The sequence below is a fragment of the Peromyscus californicus genome, unplaced genomic scaffold (genome assembly GCF_007827085.1).
Source record: "Peromyscus californicus insignis strain IS unplaced genomic scaffold, ASM782708v3 Scaffold_6__1_contigs__length_162567912, whole genome shotgun sequence".
In the NCBI taxonomy this organism is placed as follows: Eukaryota; Metazoa; Chordata; class Mammalia; order Rodentia; family Cricetidae; genus Peromyscus; species Peromyscus californicus.
This window is the reverse complement of record NW_026294584.1, coordinates 127,020,480-127,047,984: the sequence shown is the minus strand read 5'-3', so window position 1 is coordinate 127,047,984 and position 27,505 is coordinate 127,020,480. Positions and strand designations below refer to the sequence as shown.

General features: G+C 46.4%; 1 protein-coding gene across 1 annotated transcript in view; it reads right to left on the bottom strand.

Moving 5' to 3' along the window:
* Nucleotides 1–27,505, bottom strand: part of Lmcd1 (LIM and cysteine rich domains 1) — a 64,175-nt gene that overhangs the window by 10,622 nt on the left and 26,048 nt on the right. The window contains exons 2-4 of the mRNA XM_052721250.1: nt 19,828–19,916; nt 14,440–14,695; nt 6,045–6,380 (exon numbers count right to left, since the gene is read on the bottom strand). Coding sequence (XP_052577210.1) covers nt 6,045–6,380; nt 14,440–14,695; nt 19,828–19,916 — 681 coding nt within the window. The remainder of the gene's footprint in view (nt 1–6,044; nt 6,381–14,439; nt 14,696–19,827; nt 19,917–27,505) is intronic.

Here is a 27,505-nt window from a genome sequence, read left to right as displayed (position 1 = left end):
TTGAATATCATTAAAATATCCCCACTGAGAAGGAAGAAGGCAGAGGCTGAGGAGCCTGGTACCATGGTGACTTAGAGGGCTGCTCCCAAGTTCCCCCCTATGGAAGTCCCTGGTCCCACACTGGTCTCCACACCTTTACTCCAGCTCAGAAAGAAATGGCCCACAGAGGGGCTGAGGTGGCTTCAAGTCCCCAAGTAGGACTGGCAGGAAAGGCAGCCAGGCTGCACAGCCCACAAGCCAAACATCTGCTCCGACAAAAACTTGGAAGTCCCTTGCCCACAAATATGTCCCTTCTGGGATGGGCCTCGGCCTGAGCAGCCAGCTGCTGTAAGTTTCCATCTGAGAGGCCGTCCTATGGAGGAGGGTGGGGTCCAAGGCCTTCTGTGCCTCCCTTTGCATTTTTGTGGGAAGGTGGGGGAAAAAGAACTGGCCTACTTCTGGCATCCCACTGGGTATCTTGGGATCTTAGGAATCCATTCTCAGGACTGTGGGGAGCCTGCTCCTCTTCACTGACTCTCTGTTGCTTGCCTTTCAGGGATGATCACTTGACCTAAGGAAGGGGCAAGGTGATGGGAGTGGTGGGGGCATGTGGTAAGAATGATCAGCAACAGAGTGGAGAGTACATTTCACGCTCTCTTCTGGCATTCTGTTCCCTTTCTTGGGTTTCAAGTGTGGGGTGGTGGAAAGGCGGAAATGCCTGGGCACAGTGACCATGCCTGGGAACCCTGTATATTCAATTTCCGAGGGAACATCCACCAAGCTTTCCAAATGCAGCAAAGCCGCCTGTGGAACTGTCAGCAGTCAGAGCATGCAGGCTGTGGCCCACATAGCACCGGCATCCATACACTCTATCCAGGAGGGAGATGTGGGGGGTGGGAGCTTAGAAAGTGGGTGAGGAGCTTTGAGCAGACTGGTGGGGTACAGCAAATTGCTAGAGTTCACAGCTCTCTGGTCAGAGCCCCAATATGCTCCTGAGACCCATGAGGAGAGACTTGGGCTGGGGTAGGGTGTCCTACCCTGGTGTTTCCAGCTCACAGAAAAAAGGGTCTCATTCTCCAGCAGGCTTGGCTCTGAGGGATGTCAGGTACTGTGGCTCACTCCAGACATTAGCACTCAAATATATTCTCCTTTCTAGGGGATCCTCTCAGGACTGCTCACACAGCACTGTTATGTTGACAAGACTGGGTTCGAATTAGCCTACTGCTCCTTATCAAACTACCATGGCTGTGTCCTAGGTTTCTCATCTGGGAAATTTGTCTGACAACCTCAAGCTGTCTCATAGTCATCACAAAGATTTAAGGACATTTAATTGGCCTTGTAGATTTGAAAGGCCAGTGTTCCCCCCAGCCCCCCCACCCCAGATGACAGCCGATGAATTGATGTCTGGGACTGGGGTGTTTCTACCTTGAGATTTTCTTATGGAGAGGCCTTACTGGTCTCTGTGGCTGACGGTGTTTCCACCGTGCTTCTGTCTCCCACTGTCAGTGTGAGGATGGTGATTTTTCATTTGCTCTGAGGCTGTCTGTAGACAGCCACGCCTCTTAGTTCATTGCCCAATAGACAGATGAGCTTCTTCTGATTTAAGTCAACATGCCCATTTGTGGGTCTACCTGACGTACTGGACTTTGAAAGCTAGGCCTGGGGTCTGGATCTATGAACTGAACTGAGACTCATTAGAGGACAACTGTGGCCATTAGATAGGTGGATTCAGGCAGAGCTGTGTCCTGCATCCTGGCTGATGTCCAGTATTGGGATTCCCATGAATCATAGCCTCTTGGTGAGAGTTCCCCACAGGGGGTTTAGAAAGGGCTCTGGCATGACACTCCTCTGTGAGATGCTATAATGAGGTTTTAGAGGAAGGACATGGCCTAGCTTAAGAAGCCTTTGGGGCAGTGAAGGGTGTATAGCAGCATGCAATATTGCATGGTGGGAGGTCCTGGGTGGCAGAGGATCAAGATTCAGTGTCAAGGGCAGAAGTAGGTTGGAGAGTGATCAAAAACAATGTTAGATTCTATGCTTGTGTTTCTAGAACACAATGCAAAGGACCCTAAGAGTACTGGGTAGTAGTTTTTAAAGCAGGGCTCCTTTAAGGTCTTCCACTCACCCATCCATCCATCCATCCATCCATCCATCCATCCATCCATCCATCATCTACCCATCCACCCATCCATGTATGCATCCATCCATCTGTGCATGCATGGGCCTCAGAGAGTAGTTCAGGCCCACACTTGGCAGTGAGGTTCCTGGGGACACAGCTTTATGGCCTGCTTTGCTCCTGAGTTGCCTTCTTTGGGACTCTTTCTCCTGCTTTGAGGAGACAGATAGAGAACCCAGCTGTTTTATTCTGGAACAAGTAGCAATACTATTGAACAAATACTGCATACTATTATGGAAATGGGATCTTGGACAATCTGCTTATTGTTTGTGCACCTGAGAGTCTACACCTCACCTGACTCTCATGAAATCACTCTACCAGGCAACTGTGAGAACTTAAAGAGATCCTGAAAGTCTGAGTGAAGCTTTGTGCTTACACAGTGTGAAAAGGGAATGCCACTAACTTCTCAGGCAAACTGCTATCCAAATTGTTCCCATCTTCCAGAGCCCACTGTAGTTTGAACATTGATTTACTTGTGGATCATGTTTGTTGAACACCAATCATCTACATCAAAGATACCCACTGTAGATGCAGAGATGAACAAGATCTCAGAATCTACAGATAGTGACAGATGTGACCCCACCAATGACACAGTGAGTTATGAGTTAAAATTGTGGTTGGGATAGGATGGAGAACTCCATCTTTCATAGCCATCAGACAAATTCATCCTAACAGTTTCCTCCTCATTCCCTGCTCATTTCTGACATGGAATATGCCACTTAATGGCCAGTGTTGTTACTTAAATGCTTCCAAAATATCACAAATATTCCCCAGAGTTAAGTACAGGCAAGGCCCCAGAATCTCAGAGCATCTTTGCTCTAGTTTCATGTTGAACAAATATGTGGAGTTTAGTCAAGGACAAGATATGCTCTCAGAACAGCATCTCTCCCTTGGGAATGGCAATTCAGAGAAGTCACAATGACATCAAGAGATTCTCTTCCAAGTTGGAATTCTTTAAAACTTACTTTTTAAGTACAGACAGCTATTAAAGGGTGGATAGTGGGCAGGACTGGCGTGGTGTGGGGGAGAACAGTTTATAAAACTAGTAACTACTATGGTAACTAGATTTAGTTTCTTTTAAAAAATCTTTCACACATATCTCCATCCTAAGAAATGAGTCTTTTAAGTATTATTGACAGGGCTTGGAGAGATGGCTCAGCGCCTGAGTTTGGTTCCCATCACCCACATCTGTCAGCTCACAACCACCTGTAATTCTAGGTCCATCTCAGTCTTATGGGCACACATGATTGTGGATAGTCAAGAAGATAGTTTCTTATTTAGTCAAGAAGATGATTTCTTATTTAACTGTACATTGTTTTATGATTAGAAACATACTAAAATATGCTTCATAATAGGTCTATTGTTCCATGTGGACTGTAGACACTTGGAGGTTTTGTTCTCCATCCTTAGCTACTGACAAGGCAAAATTGGCCAGACAAAGTGTCCTTGTAGAGCTCTCTCAGAGTAGAATTGCAGGTGCCTGGCCTTGTTGGGTAAAAACCCTTCAGAAGAATTACAGTGAACTAGAAGAGATAGTACAGGTGTCTGGCCTGGGTATATCTTAGTCCTTCTAAAGATCAATAGCACCTATGTTGCCCTAAGCTTCTTCCACTGGCACCTCCCCACTCTGATTTAAAAATCAGTTAACACTTTGTATTTATTTCTACACCAGTTTTTAATGCAAGATTTTAGGCTCAGTAGACTAATTATGTATAGGTCCTGAGATTCAGGTGATTAACAGAAAAAGGCTGTTAACTGACTAACCATGTCTGGATATTATTAATCATATAAAATGGTACATATATTCTTTGCCTTTTCATTAAATCTCTCCTTGGTTTAATTTCTTTCTTTGTAGCCCTTGTGGCTATCCCTTTAAGAGATAGCCAGAACTTTTCACAACCTACAGCTGTTGTCAATCACCAATTAAGCTGACCAAGTCTTTGCCAAGTGTGACTTTTATCAGAATACTTGTCCCTGAGAGTTTACTTTGTAGATTTTACTAACAAGTTGTTAATGAATGGAGATACACACACACACACACACACACACACACACACACACACACACACACACACACACATATATTTGGGGCAACAAAGAGGGGAAGGAAGATGGAAAGAACTAGATAGAATAATGAGAGAACAGAGACGAGACAGAGAGGAGCTAAGTATGAGAACAGAAAAGATGTGTAGATAGAATTGACTTATAAGAATAAAGTGAATGGACTAAAGAGCTTGGTGGGCTTAGATTCATTTGATATTCCTCAGGTTAGTATCCTAGCCACTTGTAGCATCTGTTCTGCACCCTGGTAGAAATCTCCTCAGATCAGGCATCTGGGGAGAATTTGTTAAGGGTTGTGATGGCTAATCTTGGTCGTCCATTTGGCTGGATTGAGAATTGTCTAGGGGATTAATAAAGTGGTCCTCTGGGGGTGTTTGCAAGGGCATTTCTAAAGACCATCACCTCATGAAGGCCTTGACCTAATAAATATGATGACATTGTTGGGAGGTGACAAAAGGTAGGAGATAAGGCCTAGCTAGATCTTGTAAGTAAGTCACTGGGGATCTGTCCCTTGCCTTGGCCACTTCTTCTGCTTCCTCTCTCCACTTTCTGTCTACTGGGTGCTTCCCACCCACCTACATGATCCCTCCCCTGTGATGTTCTGCTCAAGCATATGGTGCCAAGAGACCATTGACTAAACCCTCAGAAACCACAAGGCAAAATAGAACCTTCCTTTCTTCAGTTGCTTCTGTCAGGAAACCTGACCACAAAAATGATGACCTAGGAAACAAAGGGATCCCTGTGCTGGAACTTTTATAGTCAAATGTTAAGTAGGGGCAAAAAAGGCCACCTGGCTGAAGGGCAGGGATAAGGCCCTTGGGGTAGAAACATAGTGGTCATCAGCCCCATGGTTCCACTCTTGGCCTGTGGAACAGCTTAAAGCAAATCCATCCAGAGGGATTTCACCTCTGAAACATTGGCTTCTCTTTCGTGTTTTCCCAACATGCCCTTCCTTCTGCTCAGGTATGTGCATCTTCCATACTGTTGCTAGGGAAAATTGGCATGCACACAGCTGGAACCATGTCCTATATCATCTGACCCACAGCTTGCTCCTTTAGATCAAGTCCTCAGCTCAAAGTTCCCATCCATATGGGAGCAGTGACCTCTCCTTGCTTGACCTCCTGGGACCCAACAGATGATGCCATGATGGATGCATGAACAGTGTGAAACTCCCCGCTTCTGGCTCCCCCAGCTTGCTGTGTCAGCATGCACATGAAACTGCTATTAATATGTCAATTGTACTTTGCTTTCTTGAACAAGCTCACTCATTAAGGGGGTGCAAGGCTCCTGCTCAAAGTCTATGGCTTGGGTGTTTCTGAGTTATTTCACACATGTCAAGTTGAACCTGATTCTCAAAGCCTATCCCTACCCCAAGGGAGGCTAGATGCCTTTTCTCTAAGCTGTGGCCATTTATTGATTTGTGGCATTATCCTAGAGCAATGGTTCTCAACCTTCCTACTGAGGCAACCCTTTAACACAGTTCCTCATGTTGTGGTGACCCCCAACCATAACATTATTTTCACTGCTACTTCCTAACTATAATTTTACTACTGTTATGAATCATAATGTAAATATTTTTGGAGATAGAGGTTTGCCAAGGGGGTTGCGACCCACAGGTAGAGAACCACTGTCCTAGACTGTCCTTTCCATGGCAGTAACCTGGTGTTATTTTCCATGAGTGATGTCTGACAAAGAGTAACAAGTACCTGTCTCCTTCACTGAACATGAATAAACACATGAATGAGAGGAAAATACGGCAAGATAGGACCCTGACAGCATAGCCCTGGCCTGGGCAGCTTCAGCCAGACCAATGACAAGGGACACTCACATATTCCACTTCCTTGGATGGGTCTCCCAGGCTGCCATTGGTGGTTGGGGCAGTGGTCTCTGTGCCCTCTGGCTTTTCCTGTGTCTTGCCTTCCTCTTTGGGCAAGCCTCCCTGCCCTGGGAGGGCCACTTCGCCCACCCCAAGGGCCTCACTCTTGTACTGCTTGACGAACTCTTCCATTGCTTTCAGCTCACTCTCCACAAGTCCACGGCAGCGAGAGGGGTCCTGGTCATAGATAGGGAGCTGATGCATGAGCTGGCGTCGGCGGTAGAGGGCTCCCTCAGTACCTGTCACAGGCTGCTTCTCCTTGGGGATGAGTTCCATGTACTGCAGGCCCTAGGGTGATGGAGTGGAAGAGACAGTGTCATACGGCTGTAGTTCATGGTCATGGAAGCTAAGACCCAAGCTACTTAAAACAAAAATCATGATCTTCCACCACTACCAGTGATTGAAATACAAGTACTTCTTCCCTGTCCGTCTCCCTCCCTTCCTTCCTGTGTGTGTTGTGTGTATGTATGTGTTCACATGTATGTACATGCATGCAGAGGCCAGAGGCCAACTTTGGCTGCTGTTGTTCTTCAAGTGCCATTGTCCTGGTTAGCACTAGCTGTCAACTTGACCCAGCCTAGAAGTAACCCAAAAGACTCAGTTGAGTAACTGTCTTTATCGGTTGGTCTGTGGGCATTGAGGGATTGTCTTGACTGTTAACTGATGTAGGAGGGCCCAGCCCACTGAGAGAAGTGCCATTCTTTGGGCAGGTACCTGAGCAAGCTAGCAAGCAATGTTCCTCCACAGGCTCTGCTTTGAAATCCTACTCAAGTTCCTGCCTTAACTTCCCTTAATTATGAACTCTGACCTGGAAGTATGATAATGTAACATAAATAAATGCTTTGCTCCCCTAAGTTGCTCTTGGTTAGAGTGTGGAGCAGCAGAAAGCACACAAGGACATCCATCCACCTTTTGTTTGAGACAAGGTCTCATTGGCTGTGGACTCACCACATAGACTAGATTGGCCGACCATCAAGCCCCCGGGATCCACTTGTCTCTGCTTTTCTAGAACTGAGGTTCCATGTGCCATTGTGCCTGCTTTTTTAAAAAAATGGGTGCTGGAGGATTGAACTCAGGTTCTATGCTTGCAATGCATCCATTTTAGTTACAGAACTGTCATCTCAGCCTCATCATGTTTATATTCTACTTTAGTTTTTCTTTTACAAGTCACAAAGCAATCCCTTATCTCAGACAGGAATCCATAGGTTAGAGACAGAATGCAAAGGGGAAATGCCCACCCTGTAGCTTGCATGTGCTGAGATGCTTCTGTATCTTTCGCTTGGTGCTAGAGGCATGGATGCATACCTATGTCTGAATTCATCAAGCTGTAGGCCCTGGGGAATCCCTGCTCTATATGATGCTGTCCACTGACTGACAAAGCATTTTAAATCTCTAGGGAGATTTGATTAAGCCAGCACACATGCTAGACAGGTGCTCTACCAATGTGCCACTGGTTTTGACAGGTGAGAAAGAAGCACCGACTTAATCCGGCAGCTGGCTCTCCATTTGCTCACTGACTAGGCATGGCTGTGCTGGCTGGTGACTGCATTGTTTCCTTGTTCATTCCCCAGGCACTACTGGGATTTTCACTTTGGGATGACATTAGGAAGAGAAAGGGTGTCTGTCTACTCGTTTCGGTGTCTGTCAGAACGGAAATGAAGATCAGTTTGCTTTGTTGTCTGACGTGACACGATTATGACGACAAGTGAGATGGTGAATGTGCGTTTTCAGCCTGACTGACTTTAGAATCACCAGGGAAACACAATTTGGGGTGTGTCCATGAGAATGTTTCTAGGAAGGTTTAACTGCGGAAAGAAGATCCACCCGGAATGTGGGCAGCACCATCCCATGGGCTGTGGGTCTCAGAGAGAATAAAAAGCTAGCGAACACTGGCATTCCCCCCCCCCCCCCCACGCTCTCTGCTGCTCGACTGTAGATGCAATGTGACCAGCCACCTAGCATTCCTGCTGCTATCACTTTCTCACTGTGATGGGCTGTACCCGAAAACCACAAACATAAGAAACCCTTTCCTCCACTCAGCTGTGTTTGGTCGGTATTTTGTTTCAACAACAAGAAAAATAAGGAACGTAATTTTGCTTGTACCACCAAAGCAAAGTCAGTTCTTTAAACTTCTTCTCTGTTGTTACTTTCTGGGCAGTAACCAGATGATAAAACCGTTGCAGAATCATGGCAACAGGAATGCAGAGGCTGACCTTACTTGACCTAGGCCTACAAGGTACTGTCTTCTCTCTGGTCCTATAGTGGATGTGCTTTATTGCTACTTCTGCTGATGGAGATGCTCATGAAGGCAAAATTCTGCTCATCTCTTCTGTGCTTAGAAGCTTTGGCCAGCTTGTGTGTGTGTGTGTGTGTGTGTGTGTGTGTGTGTGTGTGTGTGTGCACATGCATGTGTGTGTGTTTACCTTCTAGTGCAACCATCCACTCCCCAAGGGCAGAAGTCCCTTAGAGTTTAGTAGCGAGAATGAAGGTTCTGGATTTAGCCCATGTTAGATTGAAATTCTGGTCCTAAGCATGCTGGCTGTGTAACTTCAGCCACCTCCACACCCTCTCTCTGCACATGTTTCCCGGTTACGGTTACGAAAGTGGGCACCATGCAAGTCTAGCAGGCTCTGGGATTCGGTGACAGGCCTACACCACCGACAGCATGCTGCTCGCTGTTCTTCCTTTCCTGTCTGTGACTTTCCTCCTTTAGAAATGCACTTATACTTCACTGCCATGTTTGCTAACTGACACAGTGTGCGCGAAGCCTTTGGAAAACTCGGTAACGGAGATTCTCAAGCACAGTCCCCAGTTCTCCATGGGGCAGCTGTGGCACCCAAGAGTCTGCATGCTGGCTGCGAGTCTCAGTCACCGAGGTGGAAAGTTGCTTCAAGACCTTTCACTACTATCAGAGTTTGAATGTGGAATGTCTTCCATGGCTCATGTGTCCAAAAACTGGGTTCCCTGCGGTGGTGTTATTTTGGGGGGAGTTGTGAAACCTTTGGGAGGTAGGTCATTTAGAGGGGATGCCTTGGGATTTATAGCCTACTTCTAGCTCCAGTGTTCTCTCTCTGCTTCCTGCTCTGCTGTGAATAATCACTGGCTGTATGCTCCCACAGTCACAGCCAGGAGCCCCTCCTGCCACCAGGCTTTCCCCACCTTGATGGCTACACCCTTTTAAAATGGGAGTCGTGATAAATCCTCCTTCTTAAGCTGTTTCTGCCATTTGTTCTGCCACAGCAACAAGGGAAAATGATGAATGTAACCACTTTTCAATGAAACACTAGCAAGAAACAAATGTATGAGGCACCTAGCGGGGGAACTGAGGCAAGGCAAGTTCCTCATGCTTTGGGATTTTGAAAACTCACAAATTCCCCAAGAAGAAGTGCTGGGACTATTGGTGACACCTCAGAGGGGCTTGCGTGAGCTTTTACTTGCCCGAGGCTTCGCCACAGAGTCTCATTTTTGGTGAAAACAATGCTCATTTTACGTTCGCTGGCTTTGTAGTGTGGATTATGTTCCCTTCCAAAATGAACATTTTTATTTCATTTACCTCATGGGCAATACCCCTGATTAAAAGAAAAATCAATCTAGTTTAAAATTGCTTTCCTTGGAAAAGTATAATTAGATCATTATGGGAATATGGTATTTCATGGTTTATTAATTTTAAAATATGTGTCAGCACCTCTAAGAGTGGAATCGACAGGGTCTCACGTCAATAGCACCCCCATCTATGTGACTGGTAATTGTCTGAATATTAATGTGTTTAAAATAACTATTGTTTCCTTCACAGCCAGAGATCTTCTGCCCAGTGGGTCTTAGGGATGGGGAGGTCAGAGGGATGATAAAGGGCAAGGCCACAGCATGAGAAACTGAGAGGCCTGGCTCCCACTGTCCATTCTCTGTGAACCCAGCTGGCCCGAGTCTCACCACTCAGAGCTGAACTCATTGGGAATTATGGGGATTAACATGTAAACTTCCACTGAAAATCGCACTGAGCAGCCAAAGATACTGTCGGATACTAGTAAGCAGAGGGTCCGCAATGTGAATGGTCACTGTTCCCCAAGATGCATGAGTTAATGATTTGGTTTCCCACTTGGTGCTATTGGGATGTGGTGGACACTTAAAAGAGGTGGAGTGTAATGGGGCTTTTAGGTCACTTTGGGACAAGCCTTTTAAGAGGGTAGAGAGGGACCCTGGTCCCTTCTTTCTTGCTTCCTTGCTGTGAAGTGAGAGGCTTTCCTCATGTTCCTACTGCAGTGTCACATGGACCCACTTGATCACAGACCCAAGCCTCCAGAACCAGGAGCCCAAACAACCTTTTCCTCTTTATAAGTCATTTATCCTACGCATTTGTCATAGCAACAGGAAGCTGAATAATGTGGGAGAAGAACCTGGGGTGGGTATGTCCCAGGCCTGGTAGTCACTGGATTTTTAAATAACTAAATTCTGGAGAAGATAAGAGCCATGTGGCCAGCTTCTACTGAAGTCAGCTTGCCATCTGACTGTGGATACCTTCTTGTTGACTGTGTCCTAGATCCCAGGAACCCCCATCTGAGTCTTTGCTGACACAAAATTCTCATGGTGCACTTGGTCAACTCCAGGTCCATCCACACATGTCCAGTTGCTTTTCAAGTACTTTCCCAGAAGCAGGAGCTGGCCAGAATCCTGGGATGGTGGGGCAGAGGCTCAGCAACTAACTCATCTCCCCAAGTGCCTAACCCCTGTGGACTCTAATTTTGTCATCTGCTAAGTTCAGGGCAGGCTGCATGAGTACTAGGAGAGGACTGGGGCAACCTTGCCCAACCCTCCTCACAACACAGTGAGAAGTAGTTTACTCCAGCTTGAAGAGGGCCAAAGGGCCAAAGGACTCCACCTGGCCAAGGAGGCTGAGATCCTCTAGCTAATGCAAGGATAAACAGATTCCTTGAGACACCACACAGCTGCTGTCCCATCTGAAGGGATTCTTCTCTACTCTGCATTAAGAGGCAATGAGTGTAGTGGCTTTTTTTTTTAGTTATTGGGAAATAACAGGTGACTGTGTTGCCTAGGTGGCTCTCAAGAATCAAGGCTCAGTCCTTTGGGTGTGTAGGAATCATTTGGAAGCAGTGAAGAGATTTCCATGCATTACCAGATTGCAATAAGAGGGGCATTAAGCGTGTGCAGAAGGGAACCCTCAGACAGGTTCTTTTGTGTGCATAGTGGAAGCGGACATCTAGGGTCAGTCTCTCTGGGGGCATTGAAGGGTGGCAGGGAAGGGGCTGTGGCCATCAAACGACAGTGAGAAATGATAGCTGAATATGCCAACGTCTAAGTCAAGGTATAGGGCCCTGGGGATGGATTAGGACACAGCTTTGGGTGGCCAAGTCACCCACACAGCCCCTTTTTAGGGGCTGCCCAGAGACTGTCTTCGCCCCATTATCCAAAGAACGAGTTTGGGGAGGTGGAGGCAAGAGCTTTGCTACTCAGGCAACACCTCACTATTCCAGTTGTTGGAGAAGCCCACTCGCAGGATTCATCTCTTGAGGGGAGTAATTGCTTTTGTTGCTAGGGAGTTGGATTCCCCCAAGGTCAGTGGTTTAACAGTGGTGGGAATAGACCACAATACGGTGGCTGGATCTTACCATGTTCCAGGGATTTTTATAATGTAAAGCTCTCATATAGCTGCTGACCCCTTTAATTCTCATGGAAACCTAAGAGGAAGGTACTGATATAATGTGGGAAACAGACACAGAAGGGTTGAGTAGGCCCTTGACTCACACAGATAATATGCAATAGCAACAGCTTTGGACCCGGTAGCTTGGGTCTCAAGTTCTTTTCTTCCTTGTCATCTGGTATCAGGATCCCCTGTCCCTTGGCTGTGTCTGTTTCTCTGGCCTTCGGTACCTTCCCTATCCTTTGCCAGGAATCCCATAGCATTGATACTCACCGTCTTTGCACCTATAGTGTCCCTTAACAACTCTGCATTGCCCATGGGTATGTGTGGCTGCAAGTGAATTCTTGACTGGGCCTTGGGGAATGGGAGGTTTCTTTCCTCAGGATTCAGTGGTCCTGCTGCAACTGTGTGGCTGGCTCCATCTTTGCACTGTCAAGAACCCTGCATATCCACTTGCCATTAGTGCGTGCTGTGAGGCTGTGAGGTCTATCCTTGCCTGTTTGCCATCACCACTCTGTCCATGCTCATGACAGACATTGCTAGTTGATCCTTGATGAAAGGCTTGTGATCCTGCTCAGGCCAGGCCTCCAGGCACTCACTATGGATTCTACTCCCAGTGTAGAATAAGATGGCAGAGTTAGAAGTCTGGGCCCCAGTGATGTCTGGCACTGGTCTGGCTTTTGTAAGACAATCTTCCAGATGTCTCTCTAGGAAGGTAGTTAAAGTCTCATGACCCAGACCTTTAGGGAGAGGCAGCCCAGCTGGAAAGACTCATCTCGTATTTGTGAATTTCCTGGGGGCCAGAGTAATGCTCTGCATCTGACGGGGACATCTCAGGTGGAGAGCCTTTAGAGCTCACAAGCATCAGGAGAAAAGTCAGCTATGCTGAGAGCTAAGGCTCAGGCAAAGGGCTGTTTCCTGGGTTTTGCAGGAGAATACACCTGGACTCTGGAGTCAGGACATGCAGCCCAAGGTATCTCTTCCTGAGTTTTCTCTGGCTGTTAGCTAAGGACAATAAATGAGTTACATCTCACATGTTAGCCCCAAGTGACTGCACCCAGAGTCTGTATTAAGTAGGATGCTGAGGTATGATGGGCTCAGAGGGAGGCAGATCACTGCTGATTGTCAGTGGTCACCTTGGATGTGACAGCAGATCATGAGGCATGGGACTCACAAGCCTGGGTGTGTGCCTGCTTCAAATGGGCTGTGACACACTCAACCACACAGTGGCTGTGACGTAAAGAGTGGCAGACATTCAGAAGACATACATGCAGACTGCTAAGTAGATGCTGGCTCCCTCCACCTTCTTTTTCGTTCCCCTCCTTTCCTGGCTGGCAGCCAAAGCCCACTCAAGCTTCTCTCCCTTCTTGGAAGCCTGCTTTCAAATAAGCTAACTCTCCTGATTGCCTCCTCTCCCGCATGGCCTAGGTTGGGGTTGAAGGAATATAGGCTTTGATGGGGATGGGCATGGAAGTCTGAAATCAAGGCTTGGCTCCACCTAAATCAGCTGGGCATTTGGCTAGTTGAAGGTCCCCTCTGAGGCTCAGTTTCCCTCTAGGTACCTGATTGCAATAACAGTATAATACATTAGGAAATTACATAAAGCTATGGGTGAAATAATCTTTGTTTGATGACCAATACACAGCAGTGCTTGATACAGAGGCATGGGCAGGCTGATGGGCACCAGCTTGGAAGGCTGATAGAGTCCTCTAGCTTTTATTCTGGTAGGGAAGGATGATGGACAGCCAGATTCTGTCCCACTTCCAACATTTAATCAGGCTCGACCACTTGGTAATGAAAACAGAAGGGAGGGTAAATGAAAAGAGAGCTGGCCAGTGCCAGAACTGAGACCAGCCAGCTGTGAGGCAGACAGGAGGGCTTTGTAGTGTCAGGCGGTTTTACAAGGCAGCATTTACCATGGCCCTCTGATGGCTGCCCCTGATTAGATGGGGAGCATATCCGGGGCTTTCACCAGCTGCTTCCTGATACCCTCCGCCAGATCTTTATGACTTGATGGCTTGTGTCCCACTGACTTTGTGAGCACCAACTGATGGTTTGCAAACTCTGGGAGCTGAGAGAAGACTGGATTTCTGGATCCCCTGGCATGTTCTGGCTCTGCCACTGCTCTGATGCCACCCTCTGTGGCCAGCCTTCAGTCCCTTGCTTCACTTGGACAACTTGCAAAATCACTCTTTGTTTCTTGTATAAGGGAATCTCTCTGTCTTGCAGGGTGGTGGAGTTCATGAAAGTTTAAGAGCCATTCATTCATTCATTCATTCATTCATTCATTCATTCATCTAAGATCAAGAGGGTTCCATGTCTGAGGAGGGAGGACTGCTCTTCTGTTTTCCCACAGATTTGTTGAGGGTTCCAGATCATTTCATATGGAAATGAACATCTCACAGAGAAAAATGAGCATTCAGAGAACTGTGTTAAACCATTCCACTGTTCAGAAGTGAGGAGCCCCAAAGACATATTGAATGCCCCTGTAGAGAACTGGAAAGCCCTCCAGAATTCATATAACCACCTCTCTCCATTCTGTGAATGAGGAAAACTGAGGCCCAGCCTGTCTTTGCTCATTACCTGAAGCAGGAGCAGAACTGAAACTACAGCCATTTCTACCTCATCACTGAGTTTCAGGAATCCATGACACAGATCACACTTAACAGGGTAGGAAGAGGCCATTCTTACCAGTTTCTGGGTGACTCCTGGGGGAGCCCACTCATAGGTTATGGTGTCAAAGGTGGGGTCTTTGCCGGTGGCGATGGGGTTGGTCATGATCATGCGGTTCCTCTTATAGATTCGGATGCCATCTCCACCTTTCACCCGGGCAGTAAGGGTGGCATACTTGGAGTCCATCAGCAGGCGCCCGATTTTCCGATCGTCCTCCAGGTCGGAGCTCAGACAGTGTTCCTCCTGGCTGCATTTACAAGACTTGCATATTTTCCTGGGGGACAGTGGAAAGAAGTGAGGTCATCCTACAGAAGACATGCTTTGGCTGTAGCAGCAGCAGCATCTACTGTTTTGTGCCCAAGCACAGAGTTTCACGTTATTAACCTGGAAAGAGTGGCAGCAGACAGACAAGGTCTTTGGGGCAGCACACCTGACTCTTTTCTGTCTGGCTTTGGGGAATTCAGAATGCAAATATCATCTGAGAAGGTTGTGTTTCAAGATGGTTGTCAACAAGAGCTGCAGTTTCCTCTTGGTGGTTACCACAACAAAAGCAAATTTATTCAAAATGTGTGTGGACTGTGGTCTGAACCTGGCCCCTGACTTTCTTTTTACAAATAAAGTTTTATTGAAACACGGCATGCTCATCTATTTGTATGCCTACTCTTGGTTGCTTTGGGGCTAGAACGGCACAGTTGAATAGTTACAACAGAGACCCTCTGACCATCAAAGCCTAAAATATTTATTATTTGGCCCTTTACAAAAAAAAAAGTATGCTAAGTTCTCTGCTCTTAAGAATCATTAAAATTGTTCACTATGATTCATGAGCTGCATAAGCTCTGGTTGAAATTCTTCAGCATGCCCACTGAAGTGAGATCTGGTGGGAATTTTCTTCAGATTTGTGGACAGAAGCCAGGGGGAAGGGAGTGTACTGAGTAAAACCTTCCAGCTGGGGAGATTGATGTCCCTGGAGGGTGGTTCTGTCAGGGGCCCAGGAGGAGGAAATACATTCTGGGGAAGTTTCAAGTTCACTTGAAAGCCCTGGTGCCTCTCCCTCTGACAATTAATAAAAGAAAGTGTTTGACTGTTTTGTGTCATGCTGTAAAGGTTTAGAGCTCCAGAGAGTTCCATGGTGTGAGAAGGAAAGTGTTCTCCCCTCCCTTCACAAGCCTGTCACCATAGGCTTGCTGTGCAGTGTCCCAGACGCCCCAGTGCATGCAATTTAAGAGATTGTTAAAAAAAAAAAAAAAAGAAAAGTGAGCGATGTTAAGACCCACCGCAGGGATGGGGGCAAGGCACGGGGGCTCGACTGCAGATGCATGGTGGAGTCAAAGCAACCTGAAACAGCCCTGTTTGCATTTACATCTGGCTGTCACGGGTATCACTGGATAGTCTTACAGCCATGGCCACTCAACTCAAATCACGTCCCTCAGTGGGTAGTTAGCAACGTTGGCAGTTGGCAGTTTCATTGTCATGGTTAGGAGGCAGGGTGCCCCTGTCATCTAGTGGATAAAAGCTTGGGATGTAGACAAAAACATCCTCTGCTTCAGGCTCCATCATTGAAGCATCAGCAGCCCCAACACTTCAATTGTGTGGGTTGGGGGTGGGGGTGGGGTGGAGATGTGCATCTCATTTGGAGAGGAGGTTTAACTGGAACCTCCAAGGAGCTCACGACTGGCATGGCAGAAGGAGAGGGAAGTGTAACATGAAGCAGGAGAAGGCTGAACTGCAATGGAATTAGGGGGCATGGGGTACTTCTGCTACCCTAGACTCACTCCCAAATGTGCATAGATGGGACATAGATGAGAGTTTGGTGCTCTGTGCTCTGGAGTCTGGAAACAGTTGTGTTAAGGAAGTGTTTCGTGTCAGGCTGCATCTTGTGTGGCTTAATGGACAGAATGTTCACATCTGGTGTATTGTCATGTAGAAGAGTTAAATCTATGACCTGAAGGATTTGTCCCAGCCCCAAAGGAGACCACGGACCTTAAGGGCACTGCAGGTTGCACATGACAAGTCTTTTCTTTTTGGTCCCACAGAAAGGAGTTCCCTGTTCTGTGTAAGTGGGCATCTCATTCACAGTCCATTGGAGTCTCTTGCCCCTCCTTTTAAGAGGCAGGCTGGAAGACTAGTGATGGACAGTGATAGTCATTTTCACTTGAGAGGTGACAATAGCAGACATAGAAAGAAAAGCACAGTATGTTGGCACACAGGACGGCCCCAACTGTAAGTCTTTTGTGTTCCACTTGACCCTATGTGTGGAACCCGATGTGGAGGCTGCTCAGGGCTGTTTTTGTTAATGTGGGATCCCGGGATCCTACCTGAGCCACTGGGAATGCAACCCATTTGAGATGGGGAAAACGTTAGCAAACATGGGGATGTTCTCTGAGGTTGTGTCCATGATAGTCCTGCTCTTCTTAGTGTTGGGTACACTGCTGCACTGTGACAGTCGAGGAAGACACCTTCCAACTCCTCCCTAGCTCTTGTTAGGGACCCATATGTGAGGGACACATGCACATCCCCCAAAGAACATAAGTGGCATTAATGTGGCCAATTCTCCTCCCTTTTTGGACAGGCAGATAGGTGCTGGCTTTCCCTTCAAACCAGGTTGACAAAAATTCAGCCATTTAACTATCTCTTGTGATTTGAATATGAAATATCCTCCATAGGCTCACATGTTTGGATAACTGACCCCCAACTGATGGTGATGTTTATGAGGTTATAAAACTTTCGGAAGTAGAGCTTTGCTGAAGGAAGATTATCACTGGGGGCGGGCTGTGAAATTTGATGGACTGATACCACCTCCTGTTTTCTCTCTCTTCTGGACTATTGATTCAAGGTGATGGGCCGGCCTCATCTTCCTGCTATCATGCTTTCCCCGCCAAGATGGACTATATATACCTTCTAGAACTGGGAGCCCAAATAAATTCTTTGCCTTAAAGTTGCTTTACTTGGGGTATTTGTCACTGCCACAGCATCTTCATCAACTGACTGTGAAAACTGGGACATGAAGATGTGTGGAAGTGTGTCCCCCCTGAGATGCTATGACATCTGTGCATCAACATGGGTTGAATATAAACTCCTTATATGGTCATTCCAATGCAAGGTGACATGTTTTATGTAGGACCTCCAAATTCAATCTGTGCTTCTCAAGAAATTCACTTGATATTCAACCCATGGGCAGGATGACAAGGAAACAAGGGTTAAAACAATGCAAGGAGACTTCTGTTCCTAGGAAGCATGATGGATAGGACCAGATTGCTTTGCCTCCGTAAACAACTAGACGACCAAACCACATATACCACAGGACCGTTTTAGGATGCTAGGTAGCAGCAGCCCAGGACTGTGCATTGAGTGAGCATTTACTCCCTGTCTCAAGAGGCTTACAGAGATCATCTACCTGACCACAAAGAGTTGAAGAAATTCCTCAATATTGTCTGAGACTTGGTGGAAGGAAGATTTAGGACTAGTAGGATTCACAATGGATAAGTTAACTTCCCTCCAGGCTACAATCTGCTCAAATGGCTAAAGCAGGAATGAATGGAATCCTTGCTGCTGGGGTCAAGTCAGCTGAAGGAGGAAGTTATGTAGGGATAGAGGCCTGGGTTATATGACTTCTAGGGCCCCTTCAATGGAAGACCATGTGGGCTCCTCTGAGGCTGAAGCCAGTCAGGAAATGGAGTTAAGGAATGGAGCAGTGCTTCCAAAGCTTACAATCTGCCATAGTGCAGACATTTAAGAGCATGAGACTGTGTCTCATTCAGGCCTAAATTCAAATCATGTCAGTAAATTCTTCCCAATTACCCACCTTCCCTGTACATACTTGCCAACAGGAGAAACACTATCAATATATAATGTTGACTAACATTCCAACATAGAAGAGTTTGCTTATTATAAGTAGGCTGTTTTCTTTTGAGATAGGGTCTCATGCATGGCAGATACTTTTCAACTGTAATCTCACCATGGATGCCAGCATCTTAGGAAACACCTGGGGAATTTTGATCCCCATTGAATGCCCAAGCTATAGTAAGATGCTGAGAACAAAAGCCCTTGGTTTGCTGTGGTGTTCTATGGAGTGTGGCCCCTTTCTCTGTGGTGGCGGGGACAGTCACCCAGTTTGTGTCCTGCACAGCTCTAGAGCTACCGTCCCACAGCTGCTGACATGAAGATTGCTGGGCCCTTGTGTTCACTGGCAGCCTCAACATCGTTTCAGAGCCCTCAGAGATAAAAAGAAGAAAGACGAATTCCAGAACTCTGCCTGGACCTGACACTCCTCATGTAAAGATAGGAATCACAGGATCTGGTTTCCCAGCACTGTGGACAGAATGCCTTTGACTACGTGTGTGTGTGCATGCTGTGTGTGTGTGCGTGTGTGTGTGTGTGCATGTGTGTGTGCATGTGTGTGCCTCTGTGTGTGACGTCAGAGGACAACTTTTGGCATCATTTCTCAGGTGCTGCCTTTCCTGTTATTTGAGACAAGGTTTCTATTGCTTTAGAAGTTGCAAAGAAGTTATACTGGACTTTGCCAGGAAAGCTAGCCTGGGTGGTCAGGAAGCACCAGGGATCCTCCTGCGTTTGCCTCCTCAGAGACATTCGAGTTTTGGAAAGGGCGATCAAGTCCAAATGCTAGCAAGCACTTGACTGATGGAGCTATTTCCCCAGCTCGACCTTTGGCCTCTGTTTCAGGAGCCACACCTAGGCTAAAATCCACCCCAGAGATGCTGCTTCAGTGAGGTGAGAGCAAGCCCATCTTCAGACCCAAGAGGGGACAGTCCTTCCCCAAAGGCATCCCATAGTCATCTGTTGCGGCTTGTCTGTAAAATCTCTCCAGAAGGCTCATATGTTTGAATACTTGGTCCCAGCTGGTAGCTGTTTTATACCGTTATAGAAACGGTAAGAGGTGGAGCCTTGCTGGATTGGAGGAAGTGGGTCCATGGGAGTGGGCCTTGGGGTTTTCATAGTCCAGCTCTACTTCTTGTCTGGCCTTTGCTTCCTGTTCCACTAAGATGTGAGAGTGCTAACTGCACACTCCCGCCCCCATGCCTTCCTTTCCAGGGCAGATGGTGTCCCCTCCAACTGTGAGCCAGAAGAAACCCTTCCTCCCTTAGATTGCTCCTTGTCAGATGTTTGGTCACAGCAAGAAAAAAAAAAAATCCTTGCTGGACCAGCTTGATAGCATCTACCTTGAGATGGTTTATGAAATGCAAAGCAACTTTCCCTTAGTTTTGCTCCCCAAGATCTTTACAACATTCACTCATTCCTGCATTAGGACAGAAAGGAGGGCCCCCATTCCCCAGCTGCCCTTCCCAGCATGTACCCTCGTACCCCGGGCCAGCAGAGAGAACCACCCACATTTTTGGAAAGGACAGTCAAGAAACAAAAGCAGACAGTCCCCTTGACCAAATGCGTTACCTCCACGAATGAGGCTCGAAGCCGGAGCACATTCCCTTGCACCGCAGACAAGCCACTCCTCTTGCGGACTGCTGCTGGCCCAGGGACATCTGGAAAAGGAGACACAGAGAGGGTGTTTTCCTTCACGTTGACCTCTGGGAGACTTGGCATAACAGCAAAGGGACTGTGCGGGGTTCAAAGGGCTCCTGATCAATATGCTGCCACTCACTGTTTACTGGCAACAGAGAAGAACATCCGGGAAAGGGGCCATAGGTGGCAAGTGTTGAAGGGTGGGGCCCTTCCTAATAAAAGCTCTACTGGGGCTCGCTGCCAGGCTCCAGGGCTGTCTCTGGATGCCTGGGCTGTCTGGAAAGACTCCTGTGAGGGACCATCTGCTTCTTTCCCCCACCTTTACTCATTCCTTGATTTGTCTATCACTGGAACGGAATCTTCCAGAGTGTCTCCTTCACTGCCTTCTGATTTATTGATGGGATGTGACTGAACCAACACTACAGGCACAAACAAAGGAACTTGTTCCCAGCTGTTTATGGCTCAGAGTAGGACTTCAGTATTTTGCTAATGTACCAAAACCAATCTCATGAGCATTTGAAATGGAGGAAGGGCAGCCCAAGGCAGGTTTTGTTTTTCATTACATGCCCTAGGAAACAGGAGTGCATTTGGCTGCCATTGCTGCTGCTGTGGTTAGATCCAGTGGCTCTTGTGGGGTCCTCGAACCAGCAACTATACCCACAAGCTCACCAGAAATGCACAGTTCCTGTGGCCCCCTTTCATCACACTGCCCTTGAACAGAATTCCCAGAAATGTATTACGTTAAAACTGGAGAGGCGATGGGTTAGTAATGAATCTGCAGGCTGAGAAACTTAACCTAGTTTTCCCTTGGGGTGGGGGTGGGGAAGACTTAGTAGAAGTGTGTGTGTGCCATCCTGTTCTTATCAGAAGCAGGCAGGGCTCAACCCATTAGAAATGTAAAGGAATAAACTCCTCATTTTAACAAACGCACAGATGGCATAACATTTACTTTGTGGCTACTCTGTGCCCTGCATGGGGGCTTTAACATTAGGTGCTGTATGCCCTAAAGGCATACACAAGCCAGGGGCTATAGAGAGGGAAGCTCAAACTTCTCACTTGCAAATGGCTGCTGAGTAACAGCAAGGGCTAGGCTGTGGCCCCAGACTGCAAGTCTAGCTATGGTCATTGCTATGATTTGGACATAAACGTCAGATGTATGGAAGAAGGCATCTGTGAAGAAACCCAGATGGGAGGACCAGGGAGGCTTCTTCAACCAGGTCACTTGGGGATTTAGACTGCGTGCGCAGGTTGAATCGATAGAAAATGGAGAGAAGGGAAGCCTGGTTGTGGGAAGAGACTGTGAAGAGAACAAATGGCAGAATGTGTCTTGTGGTGTGGCAATCAGAGTGTGCTTCTGGGGACATTTCTGGTTCACTGTGTTGTGTGTGTGTGTGTGTGTGTGTGTGTGTGTGTGTGTGTGTGTGTGAAGGCGAGAGGACCATGATGGGTATTGTTTCTCCTCAGGCACAATCCACACTGCTTATGCAAGAGTCTTACCCTGTCCTGAAGTCACAACGCAGGCGCAGGCTAGCCTGTCTGTCTAGTGAGTCAGCCTATCTACTTGTTTCGGCCTCTCCTGCTCTGGTATTGCCAGCATGTATCACCACACTGGCTTTTGTCCTCAAGTCCTCATGCTTGTAAGGTGAGAATTTTAGTGACTTTTCTATAGCCTTCTGTTTGGTTTTAAAAGGTGTGTGTGGCCGGGCGGTGGTGGTGCATGCCTTTAATCCCAGCACTCGGGAGGCAGAGCCAGGCGGATCTCTGTGAGTTCGAGGCCAGCCTGGTCTCCAAAGCGAGTTCCAGGAAAGGCGCAAAGCTACACAGAGAAACCCTGTCTTGAAAAAGAAAAAAAAAAAAAAAAAAAAAAAAGAAAGGTGTGTGTGGAGGTGGGGGTCAGGTGGGGACCTGGTGAAGTTCATTTGCCAGTGTTAGGATTCAGCACAGTGGTCCTTTACAGTCTCTCTCTCCTGCACCCAAATCTCCCAACAACTAGACCAGCAGTCTAGTCGTAGGTATTCAGAGGACCGTGTGTTTATATTTGTGTCTGATTATTACTAAAATCATATTATACTCCCCCCCCCCGCCCCGAAATGGGTCCTACTACGTGTTCCTTTCTGGCCTCAAACATGAGATCCTCCTGCCTTAGCTCTTTGGGGCTTAAGATTACAGATCTGTGCTAAGTATGAGCATTGAGATGGCTCAGATCACTATCTCCCTAAGTTGGGGGCCCTGTTCTATAGACAGAACTTTGTTCCTTAAAGCTATTGGCCTGCGTGTGTGCTTCCATTCACCTCCTCCCCTCCTCCCCTCCACCTTGAATTATACTAGCTGAAATATAGCAATCTTTCCACACTTAATATTTGAATGGTTCCAAGTTGACTTAATTCACGAATAAGGCTTCACTGTTGGAGTGTTTCAGATATACCCAGAGGCCTGGAAAGAAGACATTCACCGAAGCATTTCCTAAGTGGCACAACAGGCCTGAGCAGAGCTGATCTTCTAATGAGGGACTGTTTAACAGTCCTCCCAGGAGAGGATTAGTTTTGATGACTGATCTGGAGTTGAGCCTCAGTGTGGCTGCTAGCTCCTGTTCGGCTGAGAAACTGTGATGTAAGACAGTGCTGTTCCTAAGTGTGACAGCCTGTGATGTGGGGACCAGCCTCCCTGGGTTAGGTCTGGCATTTATCAGCTATGTGTGTGACTGGATGCAAGCCATTGTTCTGCTAGATTAGGTTTCTGCTTTGTAAAACTGGAAAACCACCTGGGTGGGGCTGCCTTGCTTGTGTTCCCGACAGTTGTCACTTGTGAGATGTTACAGAGCGGTTCACAGCAGCAGGGTGGAAGCGAGGATCACGTGATCAAATACAAGTAGTGGCCGCTGGATGTGCAAAGGCTTCTAACCTTTAAGATGCCAGCCTGTGCTAACTGCACCAAGAGAGTGGGGGAGTGAGCCCCTATTTCAGGGAGAAGGGCCCTGGTGAGGGGTCAGGCTGGACTGGGTTTAGTACCACTTTTGTTCCTCCCTCTTACTGTACAGGGCCAATGGCTGGGTTTGTTGAGTCTCTCTCTTCCTGACTCACTGGGATAATAGGAAACCCACATGCCTCATGGAGTTGCCCAGAAAGTTAAATGAGAAACTGGAAAGGATTTAGCACACTTATTATGCACCGAGTATTTGCTGTTGTCGTTAGATCTTATGAAAGACAGTTTGAAAGACCTTGAATTGGTTGTTCCGAAACTTTCTTTCAAGCGCTTGCTTCCTTGGGGACTTCTGGGGAATTATTTTTGGAAGGGCAGACCCCATATGTTTTTTATTCTCCACTTTCTTCCTTATCTATTTGTTGTCTCCATGATTAGATTTAAGAAGTAAAAAAGCAAGCAAGCAAAACAAAACACAAAGCCAACACAAGCTCCATGCTTTGTGATTAAGTCATTAAGCAAGGCTGATTTTAGCTTCGGCCCTTGAGAAACTCTTTTGGTTTTGTTCTGTTTTCTACTAATTAAACTTGTTGGTTGACAATCTCATACATGTATAATAAACACATTCTCATACTCTCATCCCATCCTCTTACCTGCTTCCCCACCAGACCAAAACTCCCTCCGTCCCTACAAATCTGTTTCTCACATCATGCCATTCTGTTTTGTGATTTCCTGAGTTTTAACCAGGGTTGTGTATGTGTAACCATGGCTCGGAGCTGTCCATTGGAGCCTGGTGGACACACAACAGGAAAGAGTGACATACCACTTCCTTGACTATCAGTAGTTGTGATTTCAGCAAAATGGTCAGGGCTCTATGAGCCCCTCTCTCATCTACGACTCTCTGCAGACAGGCCAGGCTTATGCAGGCCCAACTTAGGCACCTGCTGATGGCTGTGTCGTACCTGATCATCTCTTTCAGTGAAGCTGTTCCTAACCAAGAAAGGCCACTATTTTTAAGCAAGCGATGATGCAAGAGGTCTATCCTTGAGTCAGGTAGCCATAGCTACGTGGGTATAGGAAGCAGAACTCAGTCTCCAGCCTGCCAGTGGCCCAGTTTCCATGACAACAAACATTCTAGAAAGAAAAATAAATGGCCTTGCCAGGAAGAGTTACATTTGGGCAGTCAGGCCATGCATGCAATGAGTTTTCTGGCTGACTGTTCAACATACTGAATAGTCACTTGTTCACTGCATGCTGATCACTGGAGCCAGGCAGACCTAAGTATCTTCAACACAGAGAAAATGATGTTGAGGAGCGGGGAGGGGAATCAGCCAGCCACAGAGCTCCAAACAAGATCCTCTGGTTAATAAACAGTGCACTTCTCTGATGTAGACGCTGTTGATGGATGGCCCTGTGTCTCCCAGCCTCTCCCAGTAGCTGAGAACTGAAGCTTAAGGGAACCATCCCTTTAACAAAGGTTTTTTAGAATGCAGCGTCTAATCCGAGTTTTCTCCTGAGGGGAGCAAAGTGCATTTTGACAACGGTTTTTGGCTCTGGTTTGGTAGGATGTGGTGCATGTCTTGGAACTGAATCACTCATTTAATTTTTTTTTTTAAATTTTCTTGTTTTTACTACCAAACCAAAGCTTCCCCTACCTCCCCTCTTCCCAGCCCACTCTACCTCCTTTGAAGACTTTAAAGGACTTAGGTAGCTCCTGGAGGTACAGGGAGCAAGAGACAGCCTGGGGACTCTTGTCTCCTTTAAGCATTTGCTTTCTGGTGAACTTTTGGGGTCTCTCTCTCTCTCTCTTCTCTCTCTCTCTCTCTCTCTCTCTCTCTCTCTCTCTCTCTCTCTCTCTCTCTCTCTGTGTGTGTGTGTGTGTGTGTGTGTGTGTGTGTGTGTGTGTGTGTGCATGTGGAGGCCAGAGGTTGGCATTGAGTACTCTTCTCTATTGTTGTCCCCCTGAGACACTGTCTGTCACTGAACCAGTAGTTCACTAATTCAGCTGGAGTGTCTAGCCGCTAAGTTCCAGGGATCCTCCTGTCCCCACCCTTTCCCCCACCCCAGGGTTACAGGCATGCATCACCACTCCTCAGGGCCTTGCTTGTATGAGAATGCTGATGATCCAAACTTGGGCCCTCATGCTTGGCAGTTCATAGACGAGACCACCTGCCCCACTCCCTAGGAATTGTCCTGATAACAAAATGTCACCGAGAGCAGTATAGGGTTGAGAGGAAGAGGATTTAAGAGGGAGACTGCAGTGTGGCATTCAGGATAGACGTGGGAATTAGAAAAGAAGTATCCAGCTCAGTGTCCTTCTCCTTGTGGGACTCATGTACAATGAAAAAGTTGTTTGTAAAATGAGATACATATGGACCATTGTTTCAAATATTATCAAAAATTTGGTAATATGGCATAAAGATGGCTGACATAATCTTCCAATGCTATATAATGGCAGGAGGACACTGGCTATTGGCCCCCGAGTCATGAATCATTCAGCGACATCTATTTCCCTCAGTTCTAATACTTAGTTAGCCTGCATGCTGAGTCTAGTTGCAGTTCTTGGTCCTGGGAGACACAAATAATCTCTCTGTTTTTGAAAATTTCACTTCTAAGATTGTGATTTATTACCTTGGAAAACATTAACTAGTTTTGTAATTGGTCATCCATCTTGTCTTAACATTAAATTACCTGCAAAGACCTGGTTCCTTAAAGGGTTTTGAGCTGGTCCCAACGTCTTGCAGGTTTTCTCATTTTATGAGTAAGAGGTTCTCTTGATTATATAAAGGTCATGGTCTTACCATTTGCCAGTGGTCTATTAGTGCTAGCACATGGCCTCTGACTACCCCGAGTGTTTCCTGAGGTAATATCTTTCAAATACATGCTGGATTCTACCTGACAGGGACTGTTACAAGTAAGTCCTATAGATATAGGTCATTGAGGATTACTGATTAACCTATTAGGTTACTTAAATCAAACTCACAAGAATTCCAGTAGCAAACAGGGAGTGAGAATAGAGATAAGTGGAGCAGGTTGAAGTTATGAGAGGGTTGAGAAAGAGCCAGTATTACATTCAGATAAACCAATCCTAAAACGATCCCACTACTATAAATATCCCAATAATAACAGCTTTACAGTCTACCAAGTGATTTCACTTCCTTAATCATTCTTTTTTGTTAACAATTAGGGTCAACCTTTGAAGACTGCCATTATTCCTAATCAACAGATGAAGAGCAACGTTCCCATTCAGAATGGTCTGGAATATAGCCCTCTAGAGGAGGGAGGGGCTTCTAAATCTACTCCTGTGTGATGCTCTGTCTTTTCTGATGATCATAGATGTTGCTAACATTTATTGAGTACATACTTGGTGCCAGGAAAATGTCTAGCATTTACACACTATAATATTTCACGTAATATTCCACCAACCCTACCAAAGAGGTACTTTTTATCATTATCATTTCTAGATCGCAATACTGAGGTCCAGAAATATCTATGCTCTTCTGGAAGATTGATGAGTATAAGTGACTGAGCCATGATATTACACCAGTCAGGTTTTATTTTATGTGTTCCCTTAGCCAATGTGCTATAGAACAGTCTACCAAGAATACTGTACTTTACATTTTACAAGTGGGGGCACATCCCTATCTTGCTTGGTCTTCATAGTGATCCCACAAGGAAGGTATTTTCCATTTTGCTCATGAGGAAAACAAGTCCAGAAAACTGATGGGATTTACTTCCTAGGACATAATTCACACTTGAATTACGAAAATCCAGGTCTCACTCTCTACCAAACCAGAAGTCTCCAGATTCCAGACAGTTTTCACTGAAGGTGTCTTTGATTCTGGGAATCTGGGAACAAAAGGAGGGAATGCATGTCTGTAGGGTCATGAGGTTGTTGCGGAATAATAGTTTAAGATGTGTTACATTTGTTTATACTATGGAATATTTGTTTAATGATGCAAAGATGTGTTGCATTCTTTTATGTTGCATTATGTTGTTTAACTCTGTAAAGCTGTGTTACTGTGCCTGCCTAAAACACGTGATTGTTCTAATAAAGAACTGAATGGCAAATAGTTAGTTTAGAGAGAAATAGGCGGGGCTGCCAGGCAGAGAGAATAAAGAAAAGGGAAGAAGGAGGAGAGAGAAAAGGAGGAGAGGAGGGTACCAGGAGTCAGCCACCCAGCCACCCAGCCACACAAATAGCCATGGAGTAAGAAGGGAAGACCTATAGAATAAAGAAAGGTAAAAAGCCCAGAAGAAAAATGTAGTTAAAGAGAAATGGGATAATTTAAGTTAGAAAAGTTGGCTAGAAACAAGTCAAGCTAAGGATGGACATTTATAAGCAAGAATAAATCTCTGTGTATTTATTTGGGAGCTGGGTGGTGGGCCTCCAAGAGTGAAAAAACCAACTACATGAGGTCCTAGGAAGGTTTGATTTATGAGAAATAGGGTAGGGTTCAGATACAATTTCCTTGACCTCAGGATTCTACCACCTGCTCTTATTTTGATCAATAAACCAAAAGATGTTCAAGGCAACAGATAGACTTCAAGTACAGAGGGAAAGGTAGTAGTCAGAGGAAGTGGATTAGAATCATGGGGCACATATGTTCTGCCCTTTCCTGGAAGCCTGAAAAAGACTCAGGTTGTTAAATACTTAATACAGCATCATGGATCTGGAGCTTGATCTTGG